This window comes from Phytophthora ramorum (genome assembly GCF_020800215.1).
Source record: "Phytophthora ramorum isolate Pr-102 chromosome Unknown Phyram_PR-102_s0009, whole genome shotgun sequence".
NCBI lineage: Eukaryota > Oomycota > Peronosporomycetes > Peronosporales > Peronosporaceae > Phytophthora > Phytophthora ramorum.
In genome coordinates, this window is record NW_027150655.1 from 454,564 (window position 1) to 478,882 (window position 24,319).

The 24,319-nt window shown below is 57.2% G+C and overlaps 10 protein-coding genes across 10 annotated transcripts; 8 read left to right on the forward strand and 2 right to left on the reverse strand.

The window, feature by feature from the left end:
- Window positions 1-933: 933 nt before the first annotated feature.
- On the forward strand, window positions 934-2,208 carry KRP23_9863 (bZIP transcription factor 1; the record flags this gene model as incomplete). Its single annotated transcript, XM_067895471.1, has 1 exon — window positions 934-2,208. One exon carries the CDS (start codon window positions 934-936, stop codon window positions 2,206-2,208), a length of 1,275 nt encoding a protein of 424 aa, XP_067741685.1.
- Window positions 2,209-2,642: 434 nt separating this feature from the next.
- KRP23_9864 (Ankyrin-1) lies at window positions 2,643-6,014 on the forward strand (the record flags this gene model as incomplete). The annotated part of the gene is made up of 1 exon (XM_067895472.1): window positions 2,643-6,014. One exon carries the CDS (start codon window positions 2,643-2,645, stop codon window positions 6,012-6,014), a length of 3,372 nt encoding a protein of 1,123 aa, XP_067741686.1.
- Window positions 6,015-6,358: 344 nt separating this feature from the next.
- Window positions 6,359-9,865, forward strand: KRP23_9865 (EF-hand calcium-binding domain-containing protein 6; the record flags this gene model as incomplete). The annotated part of the gene is made up of 1 exon (XM_067895474.1): window positions 6,359-9,865. The coding sequence occupies one exon, from the start codon at window positions 6,359-6,361 to the stop codon at window positions 9,863-9,865; it is 3,507 nt and encodes a 1,168-aa protein (XP_067741687.1).
- Window positions 9,866-9,901: 36 nt separating this feature from the next.
- KRP23_9866 (uncharacterized protein) lies at window positions 9,902-11,512 on the reverse strand (the record flags this gene model as incomplete). The annotated part of the gene is made up of 1 exon (XM_067895475.1): window positions 9,902-11,512. The coding sequence occupies one exon, from the start codon at window positions 11,510-11,512 to the stop codon at window positions 9,902-9,904; it is 1,611 nt and encodes a 536-aa protein (XP_067741688.1).
- A 90-nt stretch (window positions 11,513-11,602) lies between these two features.
- Window positions 11,603-12,156, forward strand: KRP23_9867 (uncharacterized protein; the record flags this gene model as incomplete). Its single annotated transcript, XM_067895476.1, has 2 exons — window positions 11,603-11,678; window positions 11,774-12,156. 2 exons carry the CDS (start codon window positions 11,603-11,605, stop codon window positions 12,154-12,156), a joined length of 459 nt encoding a protein of 152 aa, XP_067741689.1.
- Window positions 12,157-12,296: 140 nt separating this feature from the next.
- Window positions 12,297-14,297, reverse strand: KRP23_9868 (Long chain acyl-CoA synthetase 7, peroxisomal; the record flags this gene model as incomplete). Its single annotated transcript, XM_067895477.1, has 1 exon — window positions 12,297-14,297. The coding sequence occupies one exon, from the start codon at window positions 14,295-14,297 to the stop codon at window positions 12,297-12,299; it is 2,001 nt and encodes a 666-aa protein (XP_067741690.1).
- A 249-nt stretch (window positions 14,298-14,546) lies between these two features.
- On the forward strand, window positions 14,547-15,395 carry KRP23_9869 (putative feruloyl esterase C; the record flags this gene model as incomplete). Its single annotated transcript, XM_067895478.1, has 1 exon — window positions 14,547-15,395. One exon carries the CDS (start codon window positions 14,547-14,549, stop codon window positions 15,393-15,395), a length of 849 nt encoding a protein of 282 aa, XP_067741691.1.
- Window positions 15,396-15,886: 491 nt separating this feature from the next.
- Window positions 15,887-17,884, forward strand: KRP23_9870 (Long chain acyl-CoA synthetase 7, peroxisomal; the record flags this gene model as incomplete). The annotated part of the gene is made up of 1 exon (XM_067895479.1): window positions 15,887-17,884. One exon carries the CDS (start codon window positions 15,887-15,889, stop codon window positions 17,882-17,884), a length of 1,998 nt encoding a protein of 665 aa, XP_067741692.1.
- A 3,460-nt stretch (window positions 17,885-21,344) lies between these two features.
- KRP23_9871 (Acyl-protein thioesterase 1) lies at window positions 21,345-22,179 on the forward strand (the record flags this gene model as incomplete). The annotated part of the gene is made up of 3 exons (XM_067895480.1): window positions 21,345-21,572; window positions 21,647-21,880; window positions 21,946-22,179. The coding sequence occupies 3 exons, from the start codon at window positions 21,345-21,347 to the stop codon at window positions 22,177-22,179; spliced, it is 696 nt and encodes a 231-aa protein (XP_067741693.1).
- Window positions 22,180-22,383: 204 nt separating this feature from the next.
- Window positions 22,384-23,433, forward strand: KRP23_9872 (Acyl-protein thioesterase 1; the record flags this gene model as incomplete). Its single annotated transcript, XM_067895481.1, has 5 exons — window positions 22,384-22,615; window positions 22,692-22,741; window positions 22,799-22,888; window positions 22,973-23,113; window positions 23,188-23,433. The coding sequence occupies 5 exons, from the start codon at window positions 22,384-22,386 to the stop codon at window positions 23,431-23,433; spliced, it is 759 nt and encodes a 252-aa protein (XP_067741694.1).
- Window positions 23,434-24,319: the final 886 nt, after the last annotated feature.

The following is a 24,319-nucleotide window of genomic DNA, read 5'->3' on the forward strand; positions in this document are numbered from 1 at the left end:
CACCACCAATTTGACGGCTCGGTATCCGAGGTGGGGCCTTACCTACATGTAGGTGCATTATGCTGCCTCCCACCACTGCAAAGTTGTAGGGCACCCACCCTACAACTTTATGTGTCACTCTTCTTCTACTATTGTGGTGTTTTACGCTAGTTAAAACGATACGAGTGAAAATCCGTTTTTCATAATTTTGAGTTGCTGTGTTAGTTTGGGCTCCACGTATACGAAGGTATGGGTTAGTATGACCACCTCCAAGAACTCTGGACCCTACATCCAGAGAATAATCAATCCCATTGCAGCGCGAACGATGCAGCTCGCTGCGACGAGGACGAAAGATAATATTTTCGCCAAGGTTCACCCGCAATCGCGCCAGAGGCCGCGAAGCTGTCCCGCAACCGCAGCTGATCCATGTACGCGTTTGAAGCAGCTCACAATACCGTTCATTTGAATCTCAGAGATCACCTGGACGCGCGCACACGGCGTTGAAGGAAATCGTGTCAGCAAGTATTGCCGGACCCCAGTTCGTGTACATGTAGACAGCGTAAGCAGAGGTTTTAACCCGCACGTGGAAGTGACGAAGTATACAGGTAATACATGAACTTGTACAGTATGCCGACGGCTGTACTCTGTGTTCACATGCCAACTCAACCGATGCCAACACGTGCATAATCGTCCGCTCAGCGTAAGCAAGGCTTTGCTAAGTGTGAGTAAGTAGTCGAAATGGGCAAGGCTTTCCGGTACTCTGAGATTGGCAGTTAGCAACCACGCGATCTCGTTGTGGACGTTGGATGACGCGCATCAGGTGTCACCATCAACATTGCCCAGCTCGACACGATTGCACTCCGTCCGTTGCAGCTGCCTGCAGCTTGGACAGTACCAATGGTGCACCATAAAGGACTCAGAAGTTCCTCGATCAGAATCAATTCGTCCAGCACGATGACAAGCCGCTTCGAGACGCCCAACATCCACCTTACGCAATTCGAGCGCACTCGCGAGAGGCTGAGCGACGATGTGATCGCTCACGTCCTGCCTCGTGGTCGGCCGAGCCGAAGTATTGTCGACAGTGGCGTTGCCCTCACGACCCCGCTTCATGTTGCAGCCCGCTCATCAACCGTATCCCAGCAAACGTACACGGCTCATGACCAACTGTCTGACTCGAGGACATCAACAATGACCAGGTCACCTGCCCTCGAGCGCACAAGTATGTTGACGTTTGGTGACAAATTGGTCGGTGGAACTGCGAGGGCAGCGTACAACGGCAACCCCAACAGCATCTTCAAGCTGGCAAGAGATACTCCAAGTTCACTTCTCTATCAAACTAGTGGACCGACATCAGCACTGGCAGCAACTCCTGCGGTGAGGAACGTACGGAAGCAAAATGACGAGGAGAGAGCCAAGACCCTCGAGATCAAGAAGATCATCCGTCGGGAACAATGCCGCGCCAACCAGGCTCGATACCGGAGTCGACAGCGCAGCCACCAGCGTCATCTTCAGCAGACCGTGCAACGACTGCACGAGGAAGTGCAGGGCATCAAAATCAAGCGCGAACGCCTGCGTTATAGCGAGAAATCCAACCGCAGTCCGTGGACCATCGTGAGCGAGGTCTTCCAGCTGCTCCAAACCAGCTTCCGATCCCCGTGGCACATGAACGAGATGAAGCGCCACGCCGGAACGAGACAAAGTCTGCGTGTGCTGCAGAAGTCGTTTACGCATGATGTGGCCATGGGTGAGTTGAGCGGCGTGAAGGCGCTGCTGGAGCAGTTGCGCCGCTGCTCGCTGTACTTCGGGGACCCGCAACTGCATCTGCAGCACGTCGAGGAGGTTGTCCCCGGCGTTCTGACGGCCTCTGCCCGACTCGGCGTGACGGTGTCAGAGTTCACGCTGCAGTGTGTGTTCCCGCATCTGAACGAGGCGAAGGAGGGTGAGACCGAGGATGAGGACGAAGACGAAGAGGGACGCCGGTTGTTGCGCGAGAAGCTGCTCGGCCAGCGTTTGGACTGCAACTGCAAGATCACCTTTCTGACGGACGAGGACACTGGTCGAGTGGTGCGTCTGGAGACGAGCGTGGACTGGATGGGGGCGTTGTGTCGGTTGCTGCACGACGCGAGTGTCGTGGCGAGTGTTCTTAGTCAGGCGTTACTAAGTGCTGATGGTGCAGTCGGGGACTTGACAGACCACCCGGGGTGCGAACGCGATGCGGATACTCTGTAGATTTTCTTTTGAATACGTTTTGCACTATGATATCCGACATTAGCGTTTTGTTTCTCGGCCTCATCATGACCAGACATGACCTTGCCTTGTTGCTCCAGCAGGAAACTGCTCAAGAGGACCTGCCTGCCTTGAGCCACGCAACGCCACCTTCGGCCGTCTCAAGTGTTTATTACCGTTCATCATCATGTGGGCAGCTCAATGGGCACAATCGGCCAGTGCGCGTCGTAATCGTCCGTACAAACCTCGCTTCAACGACAACAGCAGCTGTGACATACTCCACCTGGGGCCCTTTCCTCTCTCCTAGCCTCGGTTTAAGGACTTGTCGCCTGCATTTATCCATCTCGGAGATTTGACGCCACTTGCTCTCCACGGTAGAGTCCGCACCACACGTGATCAGTTGAGTATTTGTCTGTTGCTCGCCCACCCCCAACGCGATGGTCGGAGGCGAAAGCCCCACGTCCGACTCCACTGCTGCCAACGACAGTCGCCGCCTCCATTTTGGTGGCCACGGGGCTCCACGCGACCCCGATGAGTCCGTCAACACCCAACGCAGTCTCCGGACGCCATTCGTCGACTCCACTGCGCGGTCCGACATCTCCAGCGCCACGTACCAACTCACACAGTCTCCGAAAAACCAGCAGATATGGCCACCACTGCAGGAGATCAGGCGGCGTCACCTCGCCAATGTCCAAGCGCTACACGGGAAACTGGCCGAGGTGCCCCGCCACTGGCTCATGATCCGGTTCCTCAACAACTCCTTCTTCGCGCGTCGCCTGATGCGGTCCGGTATGCTGTTAACTGGAGGTCTCTTCGCCGGCCTCGTCTTCTACAACGTCTTCGTCGAGCGGTGGCTCAGCCGCCACAAGGACGAGGACTCGGACGAGTACGAGAACTGCAGGTCGGTCGCCAACTTCTCCGTCCTTATTTATCAAACGCTGCCGGCCGCCATCATCTTGTCGCTGCCAGGGTCCGGCTTGCGCGCCTTCGAGCCGTTCAAGCGGGAGGACGCGAGCGGCGACGAAAAACCAAGCGAGGACAGCGACGAACATTCCGAGGAGGAAGTGAGCAGCATGGCAATGATCCGACGCTGCTTCGTCTTCCAGCTATGCGAGGTACTGGCAGTGTTCATGCTGCTGTTCGACATTGGTTTGGTGCTGTACTTCCTGTATATTCTCTTGGGCGGAGCCATCAGCTCTTGCGGAAGCGCCGCCACGCAGATATTCGCGCTGGGGGCGGCTGCGTGCTACGGTGGCCTGTTCACGGTGCTCTACTACTTCACGCGCTACCGAGAGCACATCAAGATGCAGCTCGGCGCCTTCATGGAGACTGCGCAGACCGGAGACTTGCGGAAGCACGTCAACTTGCGAGCGGACCGGAAGCTCAACACGACCAAGAAGATCATCCCCGTCGTGCGAACGCGACTTTATTACGCTACACGTCGCGGTGATCTGCATGAGATGCGCGAAATTCTAGAGTACGCCAAGGACAAAGGACTCACGAGCAGCGAGATTGGATTTCCCCGCAAGATTTACGCGGCTCCGACCATCAGATGGCGGTTCTTCGCAAGGTCGAGCGAAAACCCGGTGCATATAGCTGCTAGCCTTGGCAATATTCGCGCTTTAGAGCTCTTACGAGAGTTTGAGTTTGACTTGGCAGCACTAGACAAAGTGCAGCGAGTGGTGATTTCGACCGGTGGGTTCTTCTGGCACTTCATCCAGCTCGTCGTCAAGCGCCCCGAGCGCAGCGACGAAGACTCGGCGAACTCAATCTTCCACACAACGCTGGTCACGCCGCTGCATTGTGCAGTTGTTACAGGCCAGCTGGAGACTGTGCGCTGGCTGCTGGAGCGAGGAGCGCCTCCAGGAACGCTTGCCCAGGCGTCATTCAGATCGAACCGCATCCCGCCGCTCTATCTGGCTGAACATGGTGAAATCGCTCGAGAGCTGCTGCTGCACGGCGCTGACCCGCTCGTGATCCCCGACCCAGGATATATGAACACCATGACGCCGCTGCAACTCGCGTATGTCCGCGGCAACTACGCGGTGGCTCAGGAGTTGGAAGAGTGGGGCAGTGACGTCGCGCTCACACCATTTCACCTCGCGGCAGCCCGCAATAATGTCAAAGCGGTGCGAAAGTTCATCGCGCGCAAGACGGACGTGGACTGTCTGGGTGAAATGGGCTACGTGGGTCTCAATCGCCGCACGCCGCTGCACTGGGCTGCTATCAGCGGCTCGGCGGAGGCGGTGAAAGCGCTGTTGAAAGGGGGCGCTGACCCGAATTTCCAAGATGTCCGTGGACGCTCGCCGCTGCATTGGGCAGCAAAGCTAAATAAGCTAGAGGTTGTACACTTGCTACTTCGAGCTAAAGCTGACCCCAATCTGGTTGACAGTGAGTACATGACGCCGCTCATGTGTGCTGCCTCCGCGCTGGATGCGTCTCGGGAACTCTTCAGTGAACTGACATACGCAGGAGGCAACATCGGCTACCAGTTGCCGATAACGGGCGACACTGCGCTGCACGTTGCTGTGCGAGAGGAGAACCAGGAGTCAGCACTGGCTGTCTTGGCGAATGGTGGTGACCTCATGCGAATGAACAACGAAGGGCTACGTCCACTCGACTGCACGGCGAATACGAGGCTACTCTTCGAACTCAAGCGCGCCGCTGGTCAACGCGATGTCATGATCAGCTACACGCACTCGCATCTGGAGTTCGCGCGCAAGCTACGCCAGTCGCTCGAGGAAGCCAATATCACGACGTGGTTGGACCTGATGGACCCGAGTGGCATCGGCGGAGGTGCCGTGTGGCGTGAAGAGATCGCTCGTGGCATCACGAATGCATCCATTGTGCTCTGTATCCTGACTGAGGACTACGCGTCTTCAGAGTGGTGTCTGAAGGAGCTGGCGCTGGCCAAGCAGGTGGGAACTCCTATCCTGGCTGTCTCGACGGAGGGCGCCATCGTCGACGAAAACATGCAAGTGTATCTGTATACGCGGCAGATCATTCCGTTCGAGCCTGCTATTGTGGATCTTCGGCACGATGAAGGAAGAGTTGAGTACGCCTACGACGAGGGCAGGTATCGGTCTCAGTTCCACTTGTTGCTTGACGGAGTGCGAGATGAGGTCGAGAAGCATCGCTTCTTCACTCGGCAAAACAACGTGGCTACGAGTCATCGACTTGATGGTGGCGATGCAGACGGAGGCGGGGAGCGAAGCAATCGCGGCACGATGCTGCAGACGCTAACCGACTCGCTACTCTCCGAAACGACCGAGTCTGCTTCGCCGAATGACTGGCAAGAGGGAGGATTTGTGTTCCTCTCGCATGGTGACAAGCACAAAACCTTCGTGCACCAACTTTCATCCCGACTCATGGACGCAGGCATCTCGTGTTACAGTGACCGCAGCATCGAAGGCCAAGATTTCTACACACGGATCCAGGTGGCACAAGAAACTATCCTACGCTGCTCGTGTTTCGTGGTGCTGGTATCGAAACAAACAATGGGCAACGAGTTAGTGCGAGACCAATTGGCCTTCGCGGAAGACAAGGGGCGACCGATTTTCCCCGTCGTTTTGAACGATCTCGAACCTGGTTTGGACAAGCGCTACACGCTCGTGCGTAGTGAGCTGTTCCACTTCATGGCAAACGGCATGAGCTTCAAGGCCAGCTTCAGCCAGTTGGCAAACGTGCTCCGTCAGCACTGCGACGTTAGCCAGCCAGACAGCGACCCGGAAGGTATACGCAACTTGAGTTCCATGGAAGGACTCGAGGACACCCAAGTGGACTTATCCAGTACGTGCATTCGCATGTGAGTCTCTCAAAGAGATATCGAAACACCAAGAACGCCACGCCAATGCAGGTTCACCACCCCAAGAATAGCGAGTCCTGCGTGGCATGGCGGAGCTGTCCATGATTCATGAGCTTCTCTCTTCCTCGATTTAGCGGCGGTATTCCTGGGCGTGTCGCCTTCGTCGACTCTTGTCTGCATCAGACCGATTCCGTCCTGTTCTCGGGTCTATCACTTCGGTTCGCCTGGTGGAGGCGGCTTTGGTGGAAGATGCAGAGCAACTTGGCACCGGCTGTCACGCCTCGGCCGGTAAAGGGGGCGGCGGCGAATGCACGCTCTGGTCGGACATACGCCCTCAGTGCGTCCCCCATGAAGGTGCTCGGTGCTGATGCCAAGGCCCAAGCAGTGATACGCCCGGCGGACTCGCCGATCCCGTCGACGCTACGGAAGAAGCCGCTGATCTTGAGCGGCGACATTCGAAACCTCGGGAGCAATTTCCAGCTAGCCACAGCTCGCGAGGCGCTGTCGCTCACGCATTTGGGCGACGTGTTTGCAGCTCATGGGATTGTCATCACTCGCGCAGAAGCTCAAGCGCTTCGACACGAATTCGAGGAGAACAACGACCGCGGACTGAGCTACGTCGAGTTCGTGGATGACCTCGCGCGGTCTCTCCGAGGCCCCACTACCGGCACTCAGGACACTGGCGGTCCGATTGAAAGCAGCGGTCTTGTTGCAGGCGCTGCGAGTCGCGCACTCGTGAAGAAACCCCGACTAGCAGAGCATCTGTCACGACTGAGCATACGGCACACGCAACTTGTTGGAGAGCTGCGGATACTGCTGGGCGCGAATTTGCGTGTTTCGTGGGCTGCAGTCCGTGATGCCTGCCGCGCGGCAGACACTGGTGCTTTGGGCCCCGGGAAACTTTCCAAGCCAGCGTTTGCGCGATTGTTGGCTGGACTTGGGATCCCCGCGCTATCGACAGCAGCTCTCGAAGAGCTTTCGCAAGACGGCACGACTATCGACTATCATGAGTTCCTCGCTCAATTTTGCAGCAGCTTCCAGCACGGCGATACCAACAACGTCGGGAACTCGCTAGTGTTTGATCGTCCAGCTGGGAAAGCTATCGCCGAAGTGGCTGTCGGTAGTGGCGCCAACAACATCACAGCAACAAACAAGACGCTACAGTCTCCAGGAGTGACGGGCGTGCTGGGAGGACACTCGCCCAAGAAGGTCGCGAACCAGAATGCGAGTGGGCTAACCGCGTTAGGAAAGGACCCGCTTCTGCTTGAGCAGCTTCGCATTGTGGTGGGTGAAAAGCTTTCAAGTAGAAATGCAGAGATTGTAGCGACTTTCGCGGCGCTGGATCCCACCAACTTGGGGTCGATTCCTGCTGCTGTGTTCACGCAGGCGCTGCGAGACCTTCACCTCGTAGATACCGAGGAAGAGGTAGCCACGGTGCTCGTTGCGTCTTCCGGAGACCATGGAAAGGGTAACGTTGACTACCGCAAGTTCGCGGCGAGTTTTGGGGAGCTGACGCCATCTCGAGGTAAACCAGGAGCGGCAGCTATGACGTGCAGCTTGCAGGAAAACAGTTCGCTGGTGTTCGCTGGCAACAAGGACGTCAAGGGGGCCCACAAGAATCGTGTGGCGTTGTCTTCACCTGGAAACGAGCTGAAAGAAGCGTTCTCACGCCTACCCGATGCAAGCTGGAGGGCTATTCACGTTGAACTGGAGCTGAGTGATCCACGCAAAGGCGGACTTGTGCCGCCAGCCGAGCTGCTGCGTGTGCTGAGCAAGCACCTTGGACCATTACCGTCTCGACACTTCGGCTCGCTCTTTCGAGCCTGTGGTTCTCACGCGCACCAACTCATGGACTACCGCTCGCTGGTCAAAAGCTACAGGCCGCGCGTAGCCGACACGGAGAGTTTCTTCACTCCGCCACTTCAGGGAGAAGGTGCAAAAGGGGCGATTGCTGTAGGTCGACAGCACAGCCAGCAAGCCACGGCACCCACCGAGTCTCTTGTTCTTGTGTGGAGTGTTCGCGTTGCGCGTGCTCGTCTTGGGGCAGTGCAATGGCGAGCATTGCAAGACCGACTTGCTGCGTGCGACCCGCGTCGGCAAGGACGAGTTTCGACACCAGCCTTTGCGCTCGCAGTGCGTGAAGTGCTGTCTCTGACTGAGGCACAAACGGCATTCCTCTGCTACTTCTACGAGGACCGCAGCGTTGCTACCGACGCACCGTTAATCCGGTACGCGTCATTCTTGACCGACTACGAGGACCCCGGGCTAGAAGCGAACGATCCCAATGACTTGGACGATCCGAATACCCAGGTCGCCAGTAGAGCTGCTGGTGCTGCTGCCTTGTTGTCTGGAGGTCCTTCGTTAGGCGACACTGAACTCGACGTGGGCACTGAGCTTGAGCTTCTACGTCAATTCTTCCGAGCCAAGGTTGGTGAACTCGAGAGGATGCTGGTTGACGTGGATGCGGACCGACGTGGGTTTGTGAGTCTGCCTGTATTCACGCGACTGTGTGCGAAGCTGAGCGTTGATGCAGGCACCAAATGGCGCGAAACGCGAGCTACTGCAAAGCTCTTTGCCAGGTATATCGCGCGCGGGGGGCAGTTCTACTATCGTGGGTTCCTTCTGGACATGGACGGCAAGGCTGGACTGCAAGCTCAAGCTCTTGTGCTGCAAGAAGACGATGAAGAGGATCGAATTGACGGCGAGGAGCGAGACAAATTCATGAGCATCGCTACCAAAGACCGACCACTTGACGTGCACGAGGCACGTGTGGCAATCCGTCACCTCATGACTACCACGCGATCGCAGCAAAATGCCGTCTACAAACTCCTAGCGAACATGGATCCGAGTGGGTCTGGATTGCTCACGTACCCGGAACTACACCGCGCGCTGGAGCGACTGGGAATTCAATTGAGAGGCGATGCAGTGGCGCAGGAGTTGCTGGGGTTCTATGAAGAAGAAGACGCGCGCGGTGAACGATCCACAGGTCAGGTGAAGTACCTGCAACTGTTGCATGCACTGGGTGGACGAGACCCAGACAAAGTCGGGAAGGATTCGTCTATGAGCGACTTATCTAGTCACTGTTCATACTACAGCGCCGTGGGCATCAGTCCTCGAGCTGTGCGTCGGTCTCAAGCTGGTATTGTGGCTTCGCGACAGCTTACAAGTCGCGCAGGTTACGTTCTTGCAGCGCAGGCTGTGAGTCACGCTGTCGAGAACCCTCGAGCTGCTCTTAATGCTGGCGTTGGGGCTACTGGAGGTGCCGGTGCGGTCGAACAGAAGCTGCAAAAAGCCCTTCAAGCCCAAGGAAAAACTGCGTGGAAGCAGCTCACGCGCAAATTGCAGGCTCTCGACAACGAGCATCGTGGAAGTGTGACGCCTTCTTCTCTACGAAAGGTGCTGGGAGAGCTGGGCATCGAGCTCGACCAGGAAGAAATTGTCCGACTGCAGCTCAAGTACGACGCGGAGCAAAATGGCCGTCTGAATTACCACGCTTTGCTACGGCAGCTCACGAGTGCTTTGAGCGATCTCGGTTCTAGTGGCGGTGGTGGTGGCGACTTGCTACCGAGTCTGTCACTGACGTCCCCCATCAAGAACAAAGCGAGCGGCAGCGAAAGCGTTCCGGAAGATCTACGGCTGGGCGTCCAGGCCAAGTGGAAAGAAGTGTACGCATCGTTTAAAACTCTGGACAAAACCAACTCGGGGCGTGTAAGTGCTGCCCACTTTCGCCAGCTGCTCGATTGGTACGCGTTGTCCTTGACAGACTCGAGCTTCCTAGCGGTTCTGCGAGTTTTTGACAGCGACGACGGCCTTGTGGACTACAATCGCTTCATGCGCGCGTGCTTCCGAGGGTAAATAACAAGACTATTCGCTTCATAAATATTTTATCAATCAGTTCGGTGGATGTCTGCGCCTGGGGCTATGTGTCCTTGGTGTCGTGACCACGGGATTGCAGGTGCTCGTAGTGCTTCGACGATGAGACGAAGGCGAGGCATTTCCGTTCAAGTAGCGGCGTTCCTGGCGCTCAATACGTCGCTGCTCTCGGAAGTGCGCTGCTACGATATCTGCGTCAGATTGATGTTGTGAGGGGGGCCTCCTTTGCTGTTGCTGCAGCTTCTTGGCTTCAGCAGCTTGGTGTAGGATAGCTTCAGCTTGGCGCAGCGTCTCCTTCTCCTGCTTTTTGATAACGCGTCGCATTACAGAGGCGTCACGTCGCTCTTCATCGATCTCATCTTCGCGACGTTCACTTGTGTGCTTGTTGTCTCTTGCATCAGAACTGTTGCTGTCCTGCCGATCATCTTCAGTGTCGAAGGGTCCGCGCTGGACTTGGCCCTCGGGTGCGAACTGTTCAAGGCGAGCAACTTGAGGCACCGAGTAGCCGAGAGCTGGCAGCTTGAGCCATTCGCGCTGCAAGCCTCGACGGCCCATATCCCGAGCAAGGAGAATCAGAGTCTGCAAAGCGGGAGCTACACTTTTCAAGGCCATTTCGGCCGGTTGAGAGCCTCCCATGCCAGTTCGTGCAATAGTCAGCACTGACGCTGGAGGCGACAAAGCCATTCCTGCCCGGTCTTCTAGACACTGCAAGAGCTCCACAATATGCAGCACTCCTTGCTGGACGTAGACAAACGCTTTCAACTGAGCGTTCACACGCTCTCTCGCGTGGGCCTTTGCAAGTTGTTGCGCGTGAATTTCTCCTTCCAGGCGATCGCGCAGTCGTTGACGACGCACTACTACATCCGTTGGCCCTGACATACGAAGACGCGACACCATGGCGCCGTGCGCGTGCTGTTCACGAGTTAGACGAGCTCCTTCACTACGCAACTCGACTGCAATTTCTCGCAGCCGCGCGGTGCTCTCACGGTACGACTGAAAGCGCTCCACCACCAAATTCAAATCCACTTCTCCCGTTTCTCGCAGCACGCGCGCGTACTGGCCTTCGTAGACAGCAAACAGAGTCTCACGCTTGTTCTCGTCTGCATCGACCACCAAGATGTTGTAACTATCTCGACGCTGCACTCGAGTAACCGGTGCACGCTCTCGTGTGATCGCTGCAGTGGCGCTGGTAAGGGATCGAGTCGAGACTTTTGACCCTCCGTTCGGCCGAGAGCCAATGAACCGAAGAAGTTCGTCACGACGGCGGTCGGCATCTCGTCGCCGCTGGGTGATCACCAACCTGGACGCCAACTCGTCTCGATACGACTCGAGAACAGGAAGCGCATTGCTCTTGAAAGCCGCTTGCTGTCCGTGCAACTCGCGAAGTTGCTGCTTGATCAAACAATTCTTGTCGGCCTCCGTCTTCACTCGATTTCGACACAAAGCTCGCTCTCGGTGAGCCGCCCTCCGTCTTTCGGCGAGCAGGTCGGCGTTCGCTTCCAAATAGCGCACTTGGCGCATCAGTCGCCCGTGCATGTATCGCAGACGCTTCTTGTACGCGTCCTGGTGTGCGATTTCATCTTTCAAACTGGCCGCGACATCGGTCGGAGGTGGTTTCTGCTTAGACATTTGCGTAGCACCCTCGTTCACCGATGTTAGTGCTGTTGGTGCGGGCTTTGCGGAGGTAGTTGTCGGTGAATCAAACGCTTGAAGGTGTCGATGTGCGAGATCCAGCTCTTCTTGGCGTCGCGCGTTGGCGGCCTGCAGCTCATGGAGCTGGCGCTGCGCCTCGAGAGTGACGTGCCGCTGCTCGTCGATCTCTTCCCGGACAATGCGCTGCACAATGGAGTTGTGGCAAGAAGCAACTGGTGTCCCTGGTTGTCTCCACAGCTGTATCGCGGTGGAACACGGCCTCGGTCTCGGACTTCCTGTCCCTGAAGACGACGGTGGTCGTCGATATCGACTTGATTGTGGACGTCGTGGTTGACTCGAACTTTGATTTGAACTCGGTGCCTGAGTTCGACTGGAGCTGGGTGACGCCGCCACTATCGCCGAAACCAGTTTGCGATTCGCGGACGGGAAGCCACCGGCGGATTTGGGGCGTCTGCTTCCTCCAGGAGGAGCGGCGGCGATCCCCAATGACGGCGACGCATTGTCTAGCCTCGCCATTTGATTTGGCTCCGCTGAGCCGAACAACGGGGCTATTATCCACAGAGGGTGAGCACGGAGGTGCCTCCATCCAGTCCAAGAACGAAACCACTATGCTATTCTAACCAACTCGATGCGTGGGGGCGTCAATCCAAGAAGCGAGCGGTGCGTTGTTGATTGAGGTGCAGAAGGCTGCATTATACAGCTAGAAGTGCTGAGTTTGACCTTGCTTCTGCCTTCGCACGAGTAGTTTTGTCGCGATTTTCTACTTGGGATCTGTGTAGAGCTTGGTAATCTGCGGCTGGAAGAACTCCTTGAGTTGTGGACGTTTGAGCTTGAAAGTGGGCGTGATGAGGCCCTGCTCAAGCGAGAATGGGTCCGGGTGGAAGTGCACTTTCTTGACAAGCTCGAAACCTCGCAGCTGTGCCTCCTGAGCTACCCGAGCCATGTCTGCCAGCACGGCCTTCTGGAACTCTGGGTTGTGCACCAGCTTGGCGCTGGACGCGTCTGCTCCGCGCAAACCCTTCTCTTGAGCCCAACCTTCGGCCACCTCCGGGTCTGGCACTAACACGCCTACCAGACAGCTCTGCAGCGAGTCACCGTAGGCGAAAAGCTGTCCCACGTATTTGCTCTTCGCGTAGATGTTCTCGATCTTCTCCACGGCCACGTACTCGCCCTGTGCCAGCTTGAAGATGTTCTTCTTGCGGTCGATGATACTCAGCGTGCCGTCCGCGTTCCAGCAGCCGATGTCGCCCGTGTGGAACCAGCCGCGCGCATCGATGGCCTCGCGAGTCTTCTCTGGCTCCTTGTAGTACCCAGCAAAGACCATCGGACCTCGCACACAGATTTCCCCACGGGGTCGAGGCTTATCGTGGCTCGTGTAATTCATTTCTGCCACGTCTTCCAGCTGCACCTGGCCGTACATGAGTGGCGCTCCAACATGAGCTCCCATGGGCATATCGACCGCCCCCACAGCCACCGCGGCCGCCGTCTCGCTGAGTCCGTAGCCCTCTGCGACGTCGCAGCAGAAGACGACTTTCATGAACTCCTTCACTTCAGCGCTCAAAGGCGCAGAGCCCGAGAAGATGAGGCGCACGCGACCACCAAGCGCCATCCGAACCTTTGAGAACACCAGCGCGTCCCACAACGCGTGGGTCTTGTGTCCATCGGGCAGGCCCGCGAGCTTGGCCGCAAGCGCTCGATCGAACAAAATCTTCTTCAGTCCACCGGCAGCGGCCACACCTTGCGTGATCTTGTCGTACACGCGGTTGAATAGTCTCGGCGCCGACACGAAGACCGTCGGCTGAAGCTCTGCCAGGTCGTCCATAAGCGTCAGCAGATCTCCTTGGTAGAACCCTGCCGACGCACCATGAGCATGGAGAACGCCAAGCACAGCGCGTTCGAACACGTGCGCCAGCGGCAGGTACGAGCAGTGCACGTCCGAGGCGAGGATGGACATCCGACCGCACATTTGTCGCACCACGTACGTGTAGTTCCGCTGCAGCAAAATCACTCCCTTGGGGTCTCCCGTCGTCCCCGACGTGTAGCACAACGTCGACACGTCCGTCGGCAGCGGTGGATCCGCTGGACGCGGGTCTGCTTCGCCCAGCAGCTCAAGGTCCTGGAGACTGCGCAGCTCCAAGCCCTTCTCCTTGGCTTGCTGCACCTGCTTCTCCGTGACCGGCTCAAACTGCACCACGAGCTTCAACGTCGGACAGTCCTTGGCGCAGTCCATAACGACGTCAAACTGCTTCTTGCCGCAGAACAGTACGCGCAGCTCCGTGTGATTGACGATGAAGGGCACGGCGTCGGGTCCCAGTGTGTCGTACAGCGGCACAAGCACGTAGCTCATGCGGTCGCACGCGTGGCCCACGAGACACCACTCGACCTGGTTCTTGGAGAAGACGCCCACCATGTCCTGCCTTTGAAGGCCGCCCACCGCTTTGAGGCCACTGGCCACGCGCTCCATCCGCGTCTTCACCTCGTTGTACGTCAGCCACTCGTACGCGCCCGCCTTGCCCGTCTCGGGGTCAACAGTGCGGCGACCGTAGCACGGCCTCTGTCCGTTCTCGATCTCGCAGCCACGCAGGAAGTTGTGGTACAGCGTCATCTCGCTTTCGTTGAGCGATTCCTTGTCTGGCGTCTCGTAGGCTGGACCGTGGGACGCATCGCGTGTGTTGGGAATCTCGACGGTGTAGCGCTTGCCAGTGTACGAGTCAAAGTCCACTTGGCTCATGGGGAGCTCCGAGCTGCTGCCTGCGCCCATGGTGACGACTAGTTACGGATACTTTTGCTATCTTCTTGAAGACTGCACGACGGACCCAACGAGGGGACACGTTGTGGTATTGTGCACACAAGGACAACACCATTTTGGTGTGGTAACGTGTGGTACTGAGCTTTGCGACTTGAAGCTCTATGGTTTCCGTGTGGGATATCAGCTGATCCCTCCCTTGACCATTTGTGTCATTATTTCACTCCCTGTCTCCGACTCGGACCGCGCAGCACTACAGTCATAATGGCGTTCAAGGCAGCCTTCCTCTCCTCTATGCTGGTCGCACTTGGAGCGTTCCAGACAACCGATGCTGTGACGTACTCTTCCGGGTGTGGCAAGACGCCCGACATCACCAGCGGCACGTACACCACCGCAATCAACGGGACGGAGCGTGGATACATTGTGCGCGTGCCGGAAGACTACGACTCGAACGTGCCGTATCCGTTCATCATCGCCTACCACTGGTTCGGTGCTACTGCGTTCAATGCCACGCAGAACTCGTCCAGGTACGGCAACGGCAGCTACTACGGCCTGCTGAGCTACGCCAACGAGTCTGCGATCTTCGTGGCGCCGCAGGGGCTTGATAATGGATGGAGTAACGTCAACGACGACGACATGACCTTCACCGACTCCCTCGTCCAGACCATCGACAATGGACTGTGTGTGGACACGGAGCAGCGCTTCGTCGTGGGCTTCAGCTTTGGTGGGTCCATGACAAACGCGATTGCTAACTCGGGTCGTGGCTCGACGTTCAAGGCGGCTGCCGTTCTGTCGGGCACCGACTACACGACTGCGGTGGGGGAGCCTGTACCCATCGGCTTCCTCGTGATCCACGGCGTGAGCGACCCCGGCAACTTGATCTCCAAGGGCCGCTCCATGCGGGACGTATTCGTCAAGGTGAACGGCTGCACGAACCAGACGGCGCTGGAACCTGCCGCCGGGTCGAAGTCGCACATCAAGACGTCGTACGCGAACTGCTCCAAGCCGGTGACGTTCATCCCTTTCGACGGCGTCCACGAGTACAGCCCCGTCGACGCTGGCGCCTCGTCCTCGTGGGTGCCTGGCGAGATCTGGAGCTTCTTCTTCCCTTGAGTGGCTGCATGCATACAGGCACAAGTAATGGACTTCCCCATTTACCAAACCACCTCATTGTCTTGATCTATGCTCAGACTTCTCAAGTCCCACTCACAGAACGACAGTTGTCACAGCTGCCACCAACCCGCCATAGCCTCTGATCAATGCACGATGAAGAATCCATGGCCGTCGATGCCGCCATGAAAGAAAGTTGTGTCAATGCGACGCCTGCAAATTCGGCAATGGGCCTCGCCAGTCGCAAGTTGAAGTGTGTATCTTTTCCATTGGTCGAAATCCATTTCGACCAATCGATTAACGCGCGCGTAAGCATTCGCCGAGATTTCGCCGTGCGAAACAGACATGTATAACCTTGCAGTGTAGTGCGTGTCTCGAGTGGATTTGTCCTGGCGGACTGGAAAGAAACCCGGCATCCATTCGGCATTTCGCACTGCAGCAACAAGACAAGAACCTCTGCGTTGCAAGCAACTTGCACATCAATCTACACACCAATGGGCTCAGCACACAGCACTGGTGGCTCTCTCGCCGACGTGGACTTCGAGTCGTACACTGGCAAACGCTACACCGTCGAAGTGCCCGACACGCGCGACGCCAGCCACGGCCCCGCATACGAAGTGTCCGACAAGGAGCCGCTCAACGAGGACGAGATGACGCTGTACCACAACTTCCTCATTGGCTGTGGCATTGAAAACGGCTCCCGGCCGTGCTACGGACAGCGCAGCATCGACCCAGCCACAGGTAAGGCAGGACCTTACGAGTGGCTGACGTACAGCCAAGTGAAGACCCGGATGGACGACGTGGCTAGTGGAATGGCAGCCACGTTCGGCCTCCAGCGACAGGACAAGGTCGGCATCTTCTGCAAGAACCAGGTCGAGTGGTGTCTCGTGGGCCACGCGTGCGACCGCATGAGTTACGTGATGGTGCCGCTGTACGACACGTTAGGACCTGACGCCGTGCCGTTTGTCATCAACCACACACGACTGCGCGTCTTATTCTGCGGCAGTAAACAGTTTGACGTTGTCATGAATTGCGTCACCAAGTGTCCGTCCGTCAAGACGATCGTGATGGTCGACGCCATTTCCGAGCAGCAGAAGCAATTGGCGGCTGCAAATGACATTGAACTGAAGACGTTCGAGGAGGTTGAAGCGCAGGGCAAGACGCAGCCGCGCCCTGCAGACCCCCCACTGCCCACGGACGTGTCGACCCTCTGCTACACGTCGGGGACGGTGGGCGACCCCAAGGGCGTCGTGCTGCTGCAGCGTAACTTCACGTACGCCGCGCGTCAGGCCAGCAACCGACTGAAGATCTACCCGACGGATGTACACATCTCGTACCTGCCGCTCGTGCACGTGTTAGAGCGCGTGGTGCTGGCGTTAATGTACTTGAACGGCGCGTCTGCGGGTTTCTACCAGGGCGACCTGCGACTTCTTATGGACGACATTGGCGCACTGCACCCGACGGTCTTCGTGACGGTGCCGCGCCTCGTGAGCCGCGTGTACGACAAGATCACGCAGGGAGTGGAGGCCGCTGGCGGCATCAAGGAGATGATCTTTGACCAAGCCATCGCTTCCAAGCTCGCTGGTGTGGAAGTTGGGCAGAAGACGCACGTGTTGTGGGACCGCTTGGTGTTCAACAAGCTACGAATGGCTCTTGGTGGTAACGTGCGACTCGTCTTCTCCGGTTCGGCTCCTATGAGCGCTGACGTCAAGAAGTTCATGCAGGCTGTCTTTTGCTGCGACGTCGTGGAGGGCTACGGACTCAGCGAGTCGGCCGCTGCTGTGTGCGTGGGAGCGATTGACATGCCCACGGAGTCGCACGTCGGTACCCCCGTCATGTACGCGCAGGTGCAGCTCGAAGACGTGTCGGAAATGGGCTACACCAGCCTCGACAAGCCCCGTCCGCGTGGTGAGATCCTGGTGAAGGGCCCTCAAATGTTCACCGAGTACTACGAGAACCCAGAGATGACTCACGAGTCGTTCGACGAGCGTGGCTGGTTCCACACAGGCGACATCGGCTGCTGGAACGCCGATGGCACGCTAAGTATCATCGACCGCAAGAAGAACATCTTCAAGCTCGCGCAGGGCGAGTACGTGGCCGCCGAGAAGATCGAGAACGCGTACGCCAAGTCCAAGTACATCGCGCAGCTCTTCGTGTACGGAGACTCGCTGCAGAGCTGTCTGGTGGGCGTAGTGGTGCCCGACCCGGAGGTGACCAAGACGTGGGCGCAGGAGCACGGTCTGAGCGGCGAGGACGCGTCCAAGAACAAGGTGTTGCAGAACGCCGAGTACCAGAAGGAAGTGCGCGCGGACATGGAGCGCGTGGCGAAGGAGGCGCGACTGCGCGGTTTCGAGCGCGTGAGGAACGTGCACTTCCACCCGACGCCGTTCTCTTCCGACGACGACCTGATCACGCCGACGTTCAAGCTCAAGCGTCCGCAGCTGAAGAGGTACTTCCAGCCGCAGATCGACGAGCTGTACCGGGGGCTGTAAGCGTCGGTATGGCTAGCAGGCGGAATAGATTTTTACTGAGGCTCAGCAGGGAATTGATTGGGATTCTTCTATAGCGACAGCTATCTCGATATTCACGTGACCCATGGACCATGGTCGCGTCCAGGACTAAGTACATGTAAGCCGATTCAACTGACGGCGTAGGTGTGGATTGTTGGGAACGTCAGCCTATACATTTGTACTGCTCATGACCGGAGATTTTGAAAGGAACGGCGCGTATTCGTTTTTTATAAAGTGTCGCCTACAGGTGCCTCATGCGAATGTCCTGCAGGTGGTCCACCCACGGCTGGGACGGCACATACTTGGCGATGGCGTCGATCTCAGCCTTCACCTCCGGCGTGATCTTGTCAACGAACGCCAGCGCCTTGAGGTTCTCGCCCAGTTGGGAGGATTTACTCGCTCCGATCAGCACAGTCACCACGTGTTTGTTGGCAATGCACCACGCGAGCGACATTTGCGCCAGCGAGCAGCCGAGCTTCTCCGCGATGGCCTTCAGCTTGTCGGCCTTCTCCACGTTCCTCGTAAACGTGTCACCGCCGAAAATGCTCTTCTTGATCGACTCCTTCGAGAAGCGAGAACCCTCCGGGACATTGACGGTATACTTGCCCGACAGAGTACCGAAGGCGAGAGGAGACCACACTGTCACGCCGAAGTTGTACCTCCTGTACAAGGTCGTGAACTCGTACTCGACGCGGTCCCGTGAGAAGATGTTGTACTGGGACTGCTCGACAATCGGGCGGATCAAGCCGAGGCGATCCGCAATTTGACAGGCCTCGAGGATGGAGCTTGCAGGCCAGTTGCTCGTACCCCAGTAGAAAGCCCAGCCCTTTCCGACGATGTAGTTCATCGCTCGCACAGTCTCCTCAATCGGTGTGCACGGCTCGGGGTGGTGGCAGAAGATTACATCCACATACTCCAGCTGCATGCGACGCAACGCCGCCTGGGTGCCCTCAATCAAGTGTTTGCGGCTCAATCCCTGGCTGTTGGGCGTGCCGTTGGTGAAGCCCTTGGTCCCACTGAAGATTTTCGCAGTGACCACGAGGTCTTCACGACTCCATACGCCCTCCTCAATGCCCTTCTTGATAGCACCACCCAAAAGCGCGTCAGCTTGGCCCAGCGCGTAGTTCTCAGCAGAGTCAAAGAAGTTGACCCCATGCTCGAAGGCAGTCTTCATCATGTGGTACCAGGCGTCGACGGTGTGGGTCTGGTCAGGGTACATCCAGGAGCCGAGAGCGAGCTTGGACACGAGGAGGCCCGAGTCGCCGAGGAAACGGTAGGTCATCTTGGCAGGAGCAGTCATTGTCGACAATAGAGCTTAGTGTGTGGAATACTTGCCACGTAGGAAGCGAATTGCAAAGTACTTTACTCGACGAGTGAGATTGGAAGTGCACCACCTTTTGGGAAATAGTGGCGGGCGAGCCGCATAATCCCGGCGACATTTCGGTCACGGTAGCACCTCGCTATCTGTATTACGATCCTCCATTTCATCAGAATGACGCGAATGCATTGTCATATACAATGAATGACCCCGCTCATCTGTTCAGGAAGGTTTCTCTGTGGTCCATGGGCTCTGTTGAATGATTCACGATCTTACCTAGTTGGGCCGTCGACATGCATGTATCTGGTTGACTCGGCTCAGAGAGCTTAGCTCTTCATTGGCTTGATTATGAAGTGGTTTGAATGCATCGACCTGTCGGCTGCTGCAATATGAAGTAATACCGCAAATGCATAATCCTCCAGCAACTCGAAACTTCACCTCACTATCCTGTCGGTTGATGTAGTCTGGTGAAATGGCGCCCAATACATAATCTCCATCGCAGTACACTGTAGAAACGCTCAAGCTCTGGCAACTCGATGCTCCGCCTCATTCTTGAAATTGCTTCAGAGTGAGCACAAGTTACCAAATGCCCCAAGCTACCCCTTCGCCTTCACGATGGCCCCTGCGATTGGTTCCCCCGCCAAGATGACCTACCGCTTCCTTAGTAACTCCGGTCTGCTGGTGTCCAAGCTTGCTGTCGGAAGCTGGATGCACCGTGAAGAGTATCAGACGGTGGACGCCTGGTATGAAATGATGAAGACTGCCTTCAAGCACGGAGTCAACTTCTTCGACAACGCCGAGATCTATGGCAACGGCCAGGCGGAAGAGATTATGGGCGGTGCCATCAAGAAAGGCCTCGAGGAAGGTGTGTGGAGCCGCGAGGACCTCGTGGTCACCACCAAGTTTTTCGTCGGATACAAGGGCTTCACCGAGTCTGGCCCGAACGACCAGGGCTTGAGCCGCAAACACATCGTGGAAGGTGCTCGCGCCTCACTGCGCCGCCTGCAACTGGAGTATGTGGACGTCATCTTCTGCCACCGCCCGGAGCCGTACACCCCGATCGAGGAGACTGTCCGCGCCATGAACTACGTCATTGAACAAGGCTGGGCCTTCTACTGGGGAACCAGCGAGTGGCTGGCGTCGGACATCCAGGAAGCCTGTGAGATCGCAGACCGCCTTGGACTCATCCGCCCCATTGTGGAGCAGCCGCAGTACAACATCTTCACTCGCAGCAAGGTGGAGTACGAGTACGTGGACCTCTACAAGAAGTACAAGCTGGGTCTCACGACTTGGTCACCGTTGGCGTTCGGCACGCTGACGGGCAAGTATAGTGCCGGAAGACCGGACGGTTCGCGCCTCACGAAGCCTGCGTTTACTAAACGTGAGCTGGTGCCTACCTACGACGAGCGCGTGGAGATTGCCGACCAGCTCAAGCCGATTGCTGCTGAGATCGGCTGCTCGCTGCCCCAGCTTGCTACTGCCTGGTGTGCAGCCAACGAGCATGTGTCAACGGTACTTGTTGGAGCGAGTCGTCCGGAGCAGTTGGAAGAGAACCTGAAGGCGATTGAGTTCGTGGACAAGATCACGCCGGAGGTGAAGGCCAAGATCGATGCGATCTACACTGTTACTCCGACTGTGCCTGAAATGAACCCCCTCGCTTTCCTGCGCAAGCGCCACCTGTAAGCTTTTCACTGAGATGGAAAGCATTGTAGTGCTGCAAGGAATTGTAGTGTGAGCGAAAAGGAATGACGAAACGATAACGAAATCGATGAATTTGTTTGTTGGCGCTGTTTGCTCTCTCTACGCAGGCGCGGTCTACTCACGTAGATGATAAAGAGGAATCTGACGCTAGTCAGCACCCAACCTCCCCGTCTTATTAGAAACGAACCCGAGGTGAGCGAATGGATCAATTGGTAAGCTCATGAAGTTCTCATGAAGTTCTCCTGAAGTACTTAAGTATGCACCTTGTATACACGCCTAAATGTTACACCCTCCATCACAGACTGCATCATCTTCCACAGGTGTATCCATTTCATGTCGGTGTCTGTAGCCACACGGTCATTTGGCATGCTGAGCGCACCTTGTCGAGGAGCTACCCGCCGCCCCTTCGCCTTCCGACGCGCCATGAGCTCCACCTCGCGCGTGACGACGGACGCGGACAACAACCTTGTGCTGTCCCCTGCGCAGCCCACGGCCGCTGTGGTGTTTCTGCACGGCTTGGGCGACACGGGCCACGGCTGGAGTGACGCCATGGCCATGCTGGCCAAGGGCCTTCCGCACGTCAAGTTCGTGCTGCCCACGGCCGCGTCCATGCCCGTGACGCTCAACATGGGCATGCGCATGCCCGCGTGGGTGCGTCATTGGCCGAAAACGCGGCTCTATAATAGCAGGAGGTGACGTACTGAAGATATGTTATTTTGCCGCAGTACGACATCAAGTCGCTGGCTCGCGTCAATGGCGACAACGCCGACGGTATCGACGCGTCACGTGACCGCGTCATGGCGATCATCGAGAAGGAGGTGGCCGGCGGCATCCCGCTCTCCCGCATTGTGCTGGGAGGCTTCAGTCAGGGCGCAGCGCTGTCGCTGTTCTCGGGTTACCAGAGCAAGACCGTGCTGGGCGGGATTATCTCCATGTCGGGGTATCTGCCACGTTACAGTGTGAGTGGGTGGACGAAAGGAGAAGGAGGCGGTGTGGGTTATTGATGGGTTTTGTGCTGTGGTAGTCGTTCCAGTTTGAGCCGGAGACGGCGGACGTGCCGCTGCTCATGTGCCACGGAGAGAGGGACCCAGTGGTGCGCTTCGAGTTCGGCAAGATGTCGAGAGAGAAGCTGGAGGCGGCGGGTGTTAAGAACGTCGAGTTCCACGCGTACCCGGACATGGAGCACGGCGCCTGCATGGAGGAGCTGGACGGCGTCACCAAGTGGCTCCAGCGCGTGCTCCCCGAGACGCAGAAGTAGAGGGAAAACGACAAGTGCAGGACTCAACATAAGGGCAAACGTGTTGCTGTGAGCGTCTTTGAAGTGGCTCTACATTTTTGCCACACTCTACCTCTGCTAACGTCACCAGGATTGCATCATCTTTGGGGGCCCGCAAACACCCCGCGAAATCAGATCACAGTCTGTGGCCGAGGAGCTCCATTCCGGTAGTTACATCGGACAAGCATGGGATCCCTCTGCGCATTTCTCCATTTGCTTCTCGTTGCGCTCTCGTTCAGCAGCTCCAGCCCCGTGAGGATGGTCGTCGACAAGCAGAACAGCGTCGTGCTATCGGGCGACAAACCCACCGCCGTCGTGTTTTTTCTGCATGGACTGGGAGACTCGGCGCACGGCTGGGCCGACATGTTCGGCAGCATCGCCAAGGACATGCCCCACGTCAAGTTCGTGCTACCAACGGGTAGGCGCTGGAAAAAGCCTTGCAACTAATCGAAGTGTGGGAGCTAACGATGCGACGACGTTTGGTGGTCATGTAGCTGCACCTCGACCGGTGACGATCGCAAACGGCCGGGAGATTCCAGCCTGGGTATGTGCAGCAGCCTTTTATTGGGGTTGTGTACAGTGTTCTCATTGTGTTGTGCAGTACGACATCGAGGCGTTTGTAGGGGGTGCTGGGTACGCGGCGGGGATTGACGAGACTCGCGATGTTCTGCAGTCAATGATCGCCCAGGAGGTGAGCCGCCAATTTAATCTGCATGCCGACCGATTGCTGTGACTGGTTGGAGACTGATCAACCATTGGCGGGTGTGTCCGACAGGTCGAGGCGGGGATTCCCCGTTCGCGCATTGTGCTGGGAGGCTTCAGTCAGGGCGGAGCGGTGTCGTACTTCACGGGGTTCCAAACCAAGCAGCCTATCGGCGGCATCATGGTGCTCTCGTCCTTCATCCCCAGAGAAAAGGTCCTTCTTGCTGCTCTCTTTGCGTTGATAGAGGAAAAAGGGGGAACTGACCCGCACGGTTGTTGCTTTGTTAGGAGTTTGAGTTCGCGCCCGAGACGGCCAATGTTCCGCTGTTGATTTGCCACGGCGACGCAGACTCACGCGCTCGCTACGAGTGGGCCCAGAAGTCCAAGCAGAGACTGGCCGACGCCGGGGTGAAGGACATCACGTTCCACACGTACCCGAACATGGACCACACGTCGTCTCCGCAGGAGATCAAGGACGTCCAAGCCTGGCTGGGCCGTGTGCTGCCTGCCGCAGCACCAAAGCAGGAGCTCTGATAGGGCTGCAACCCTATTGACGTTTGCGAAAATAAACGCTTGTAACTTGTCTTTGGCGCGATTACTTCAGATATTCGATTACTTGGGACTCTGCCCCTGCGATTACTTGAGATGCTACCACTGCATCATCAGGTGTCCATGTGCTTGTCGAGCCCTGGGCAGCTCTTCTCGTTTGGGTTTCATTCTCAAAGTTCCTCTCTACTGCACAGCAACCTCCTACCCCATCAGCCATGGCTGCGACGACCAAGATGACCCACCGCTTTCTCGGCGACTCTGGCCTGCTGGTGTCCAAGCTCGCGCTCGGCTCGTGGATGTTCTACGACGACAAGTACACGGTGGACGCCTGGTACAAGATGATGACGACAGCCTTCAAGCACGGCGTCAACTTCTTCGACAACGCCGAGGCCTACGGAAACGGCCACGCTGAGATCCTCATGGGCGGCGCCATCAAGAAGGGCATCGCCGATGGCGTGTGGAGCCGCGAAGACCTGGTGATCACGACCAAAATGTTCCTCGGCTCCAAAGGCTACATGGTGTGTGGCCCCAACGAACAAGGGATTGGTCGGAAGCATATCGTGGAGGGCACGAAAGCGTCTTTGCGCCGCCTGCAGCTCGACTACGTGGACGTCATCTTCTGTCACCGCCCGGAGCCGTACACGCCGATCGAGGAGACTGTCCGCGCCATGAACTATGTCATTGAACAAGGCTGGGCCTTCTACTGGGGAACCAGTCAATGGCTGGCGTCGGACATCCAGGAGGCGTGCGAGATCGCAGACCGCCTTGGACTCATCCGCCCCATTGTGGAGCAGCCCCAGTACAACATCTTCACTCGCAACAAAGTGGACTATGAGTTCGTCGACTTGTACAAGAAGTACAAGCTGGGACT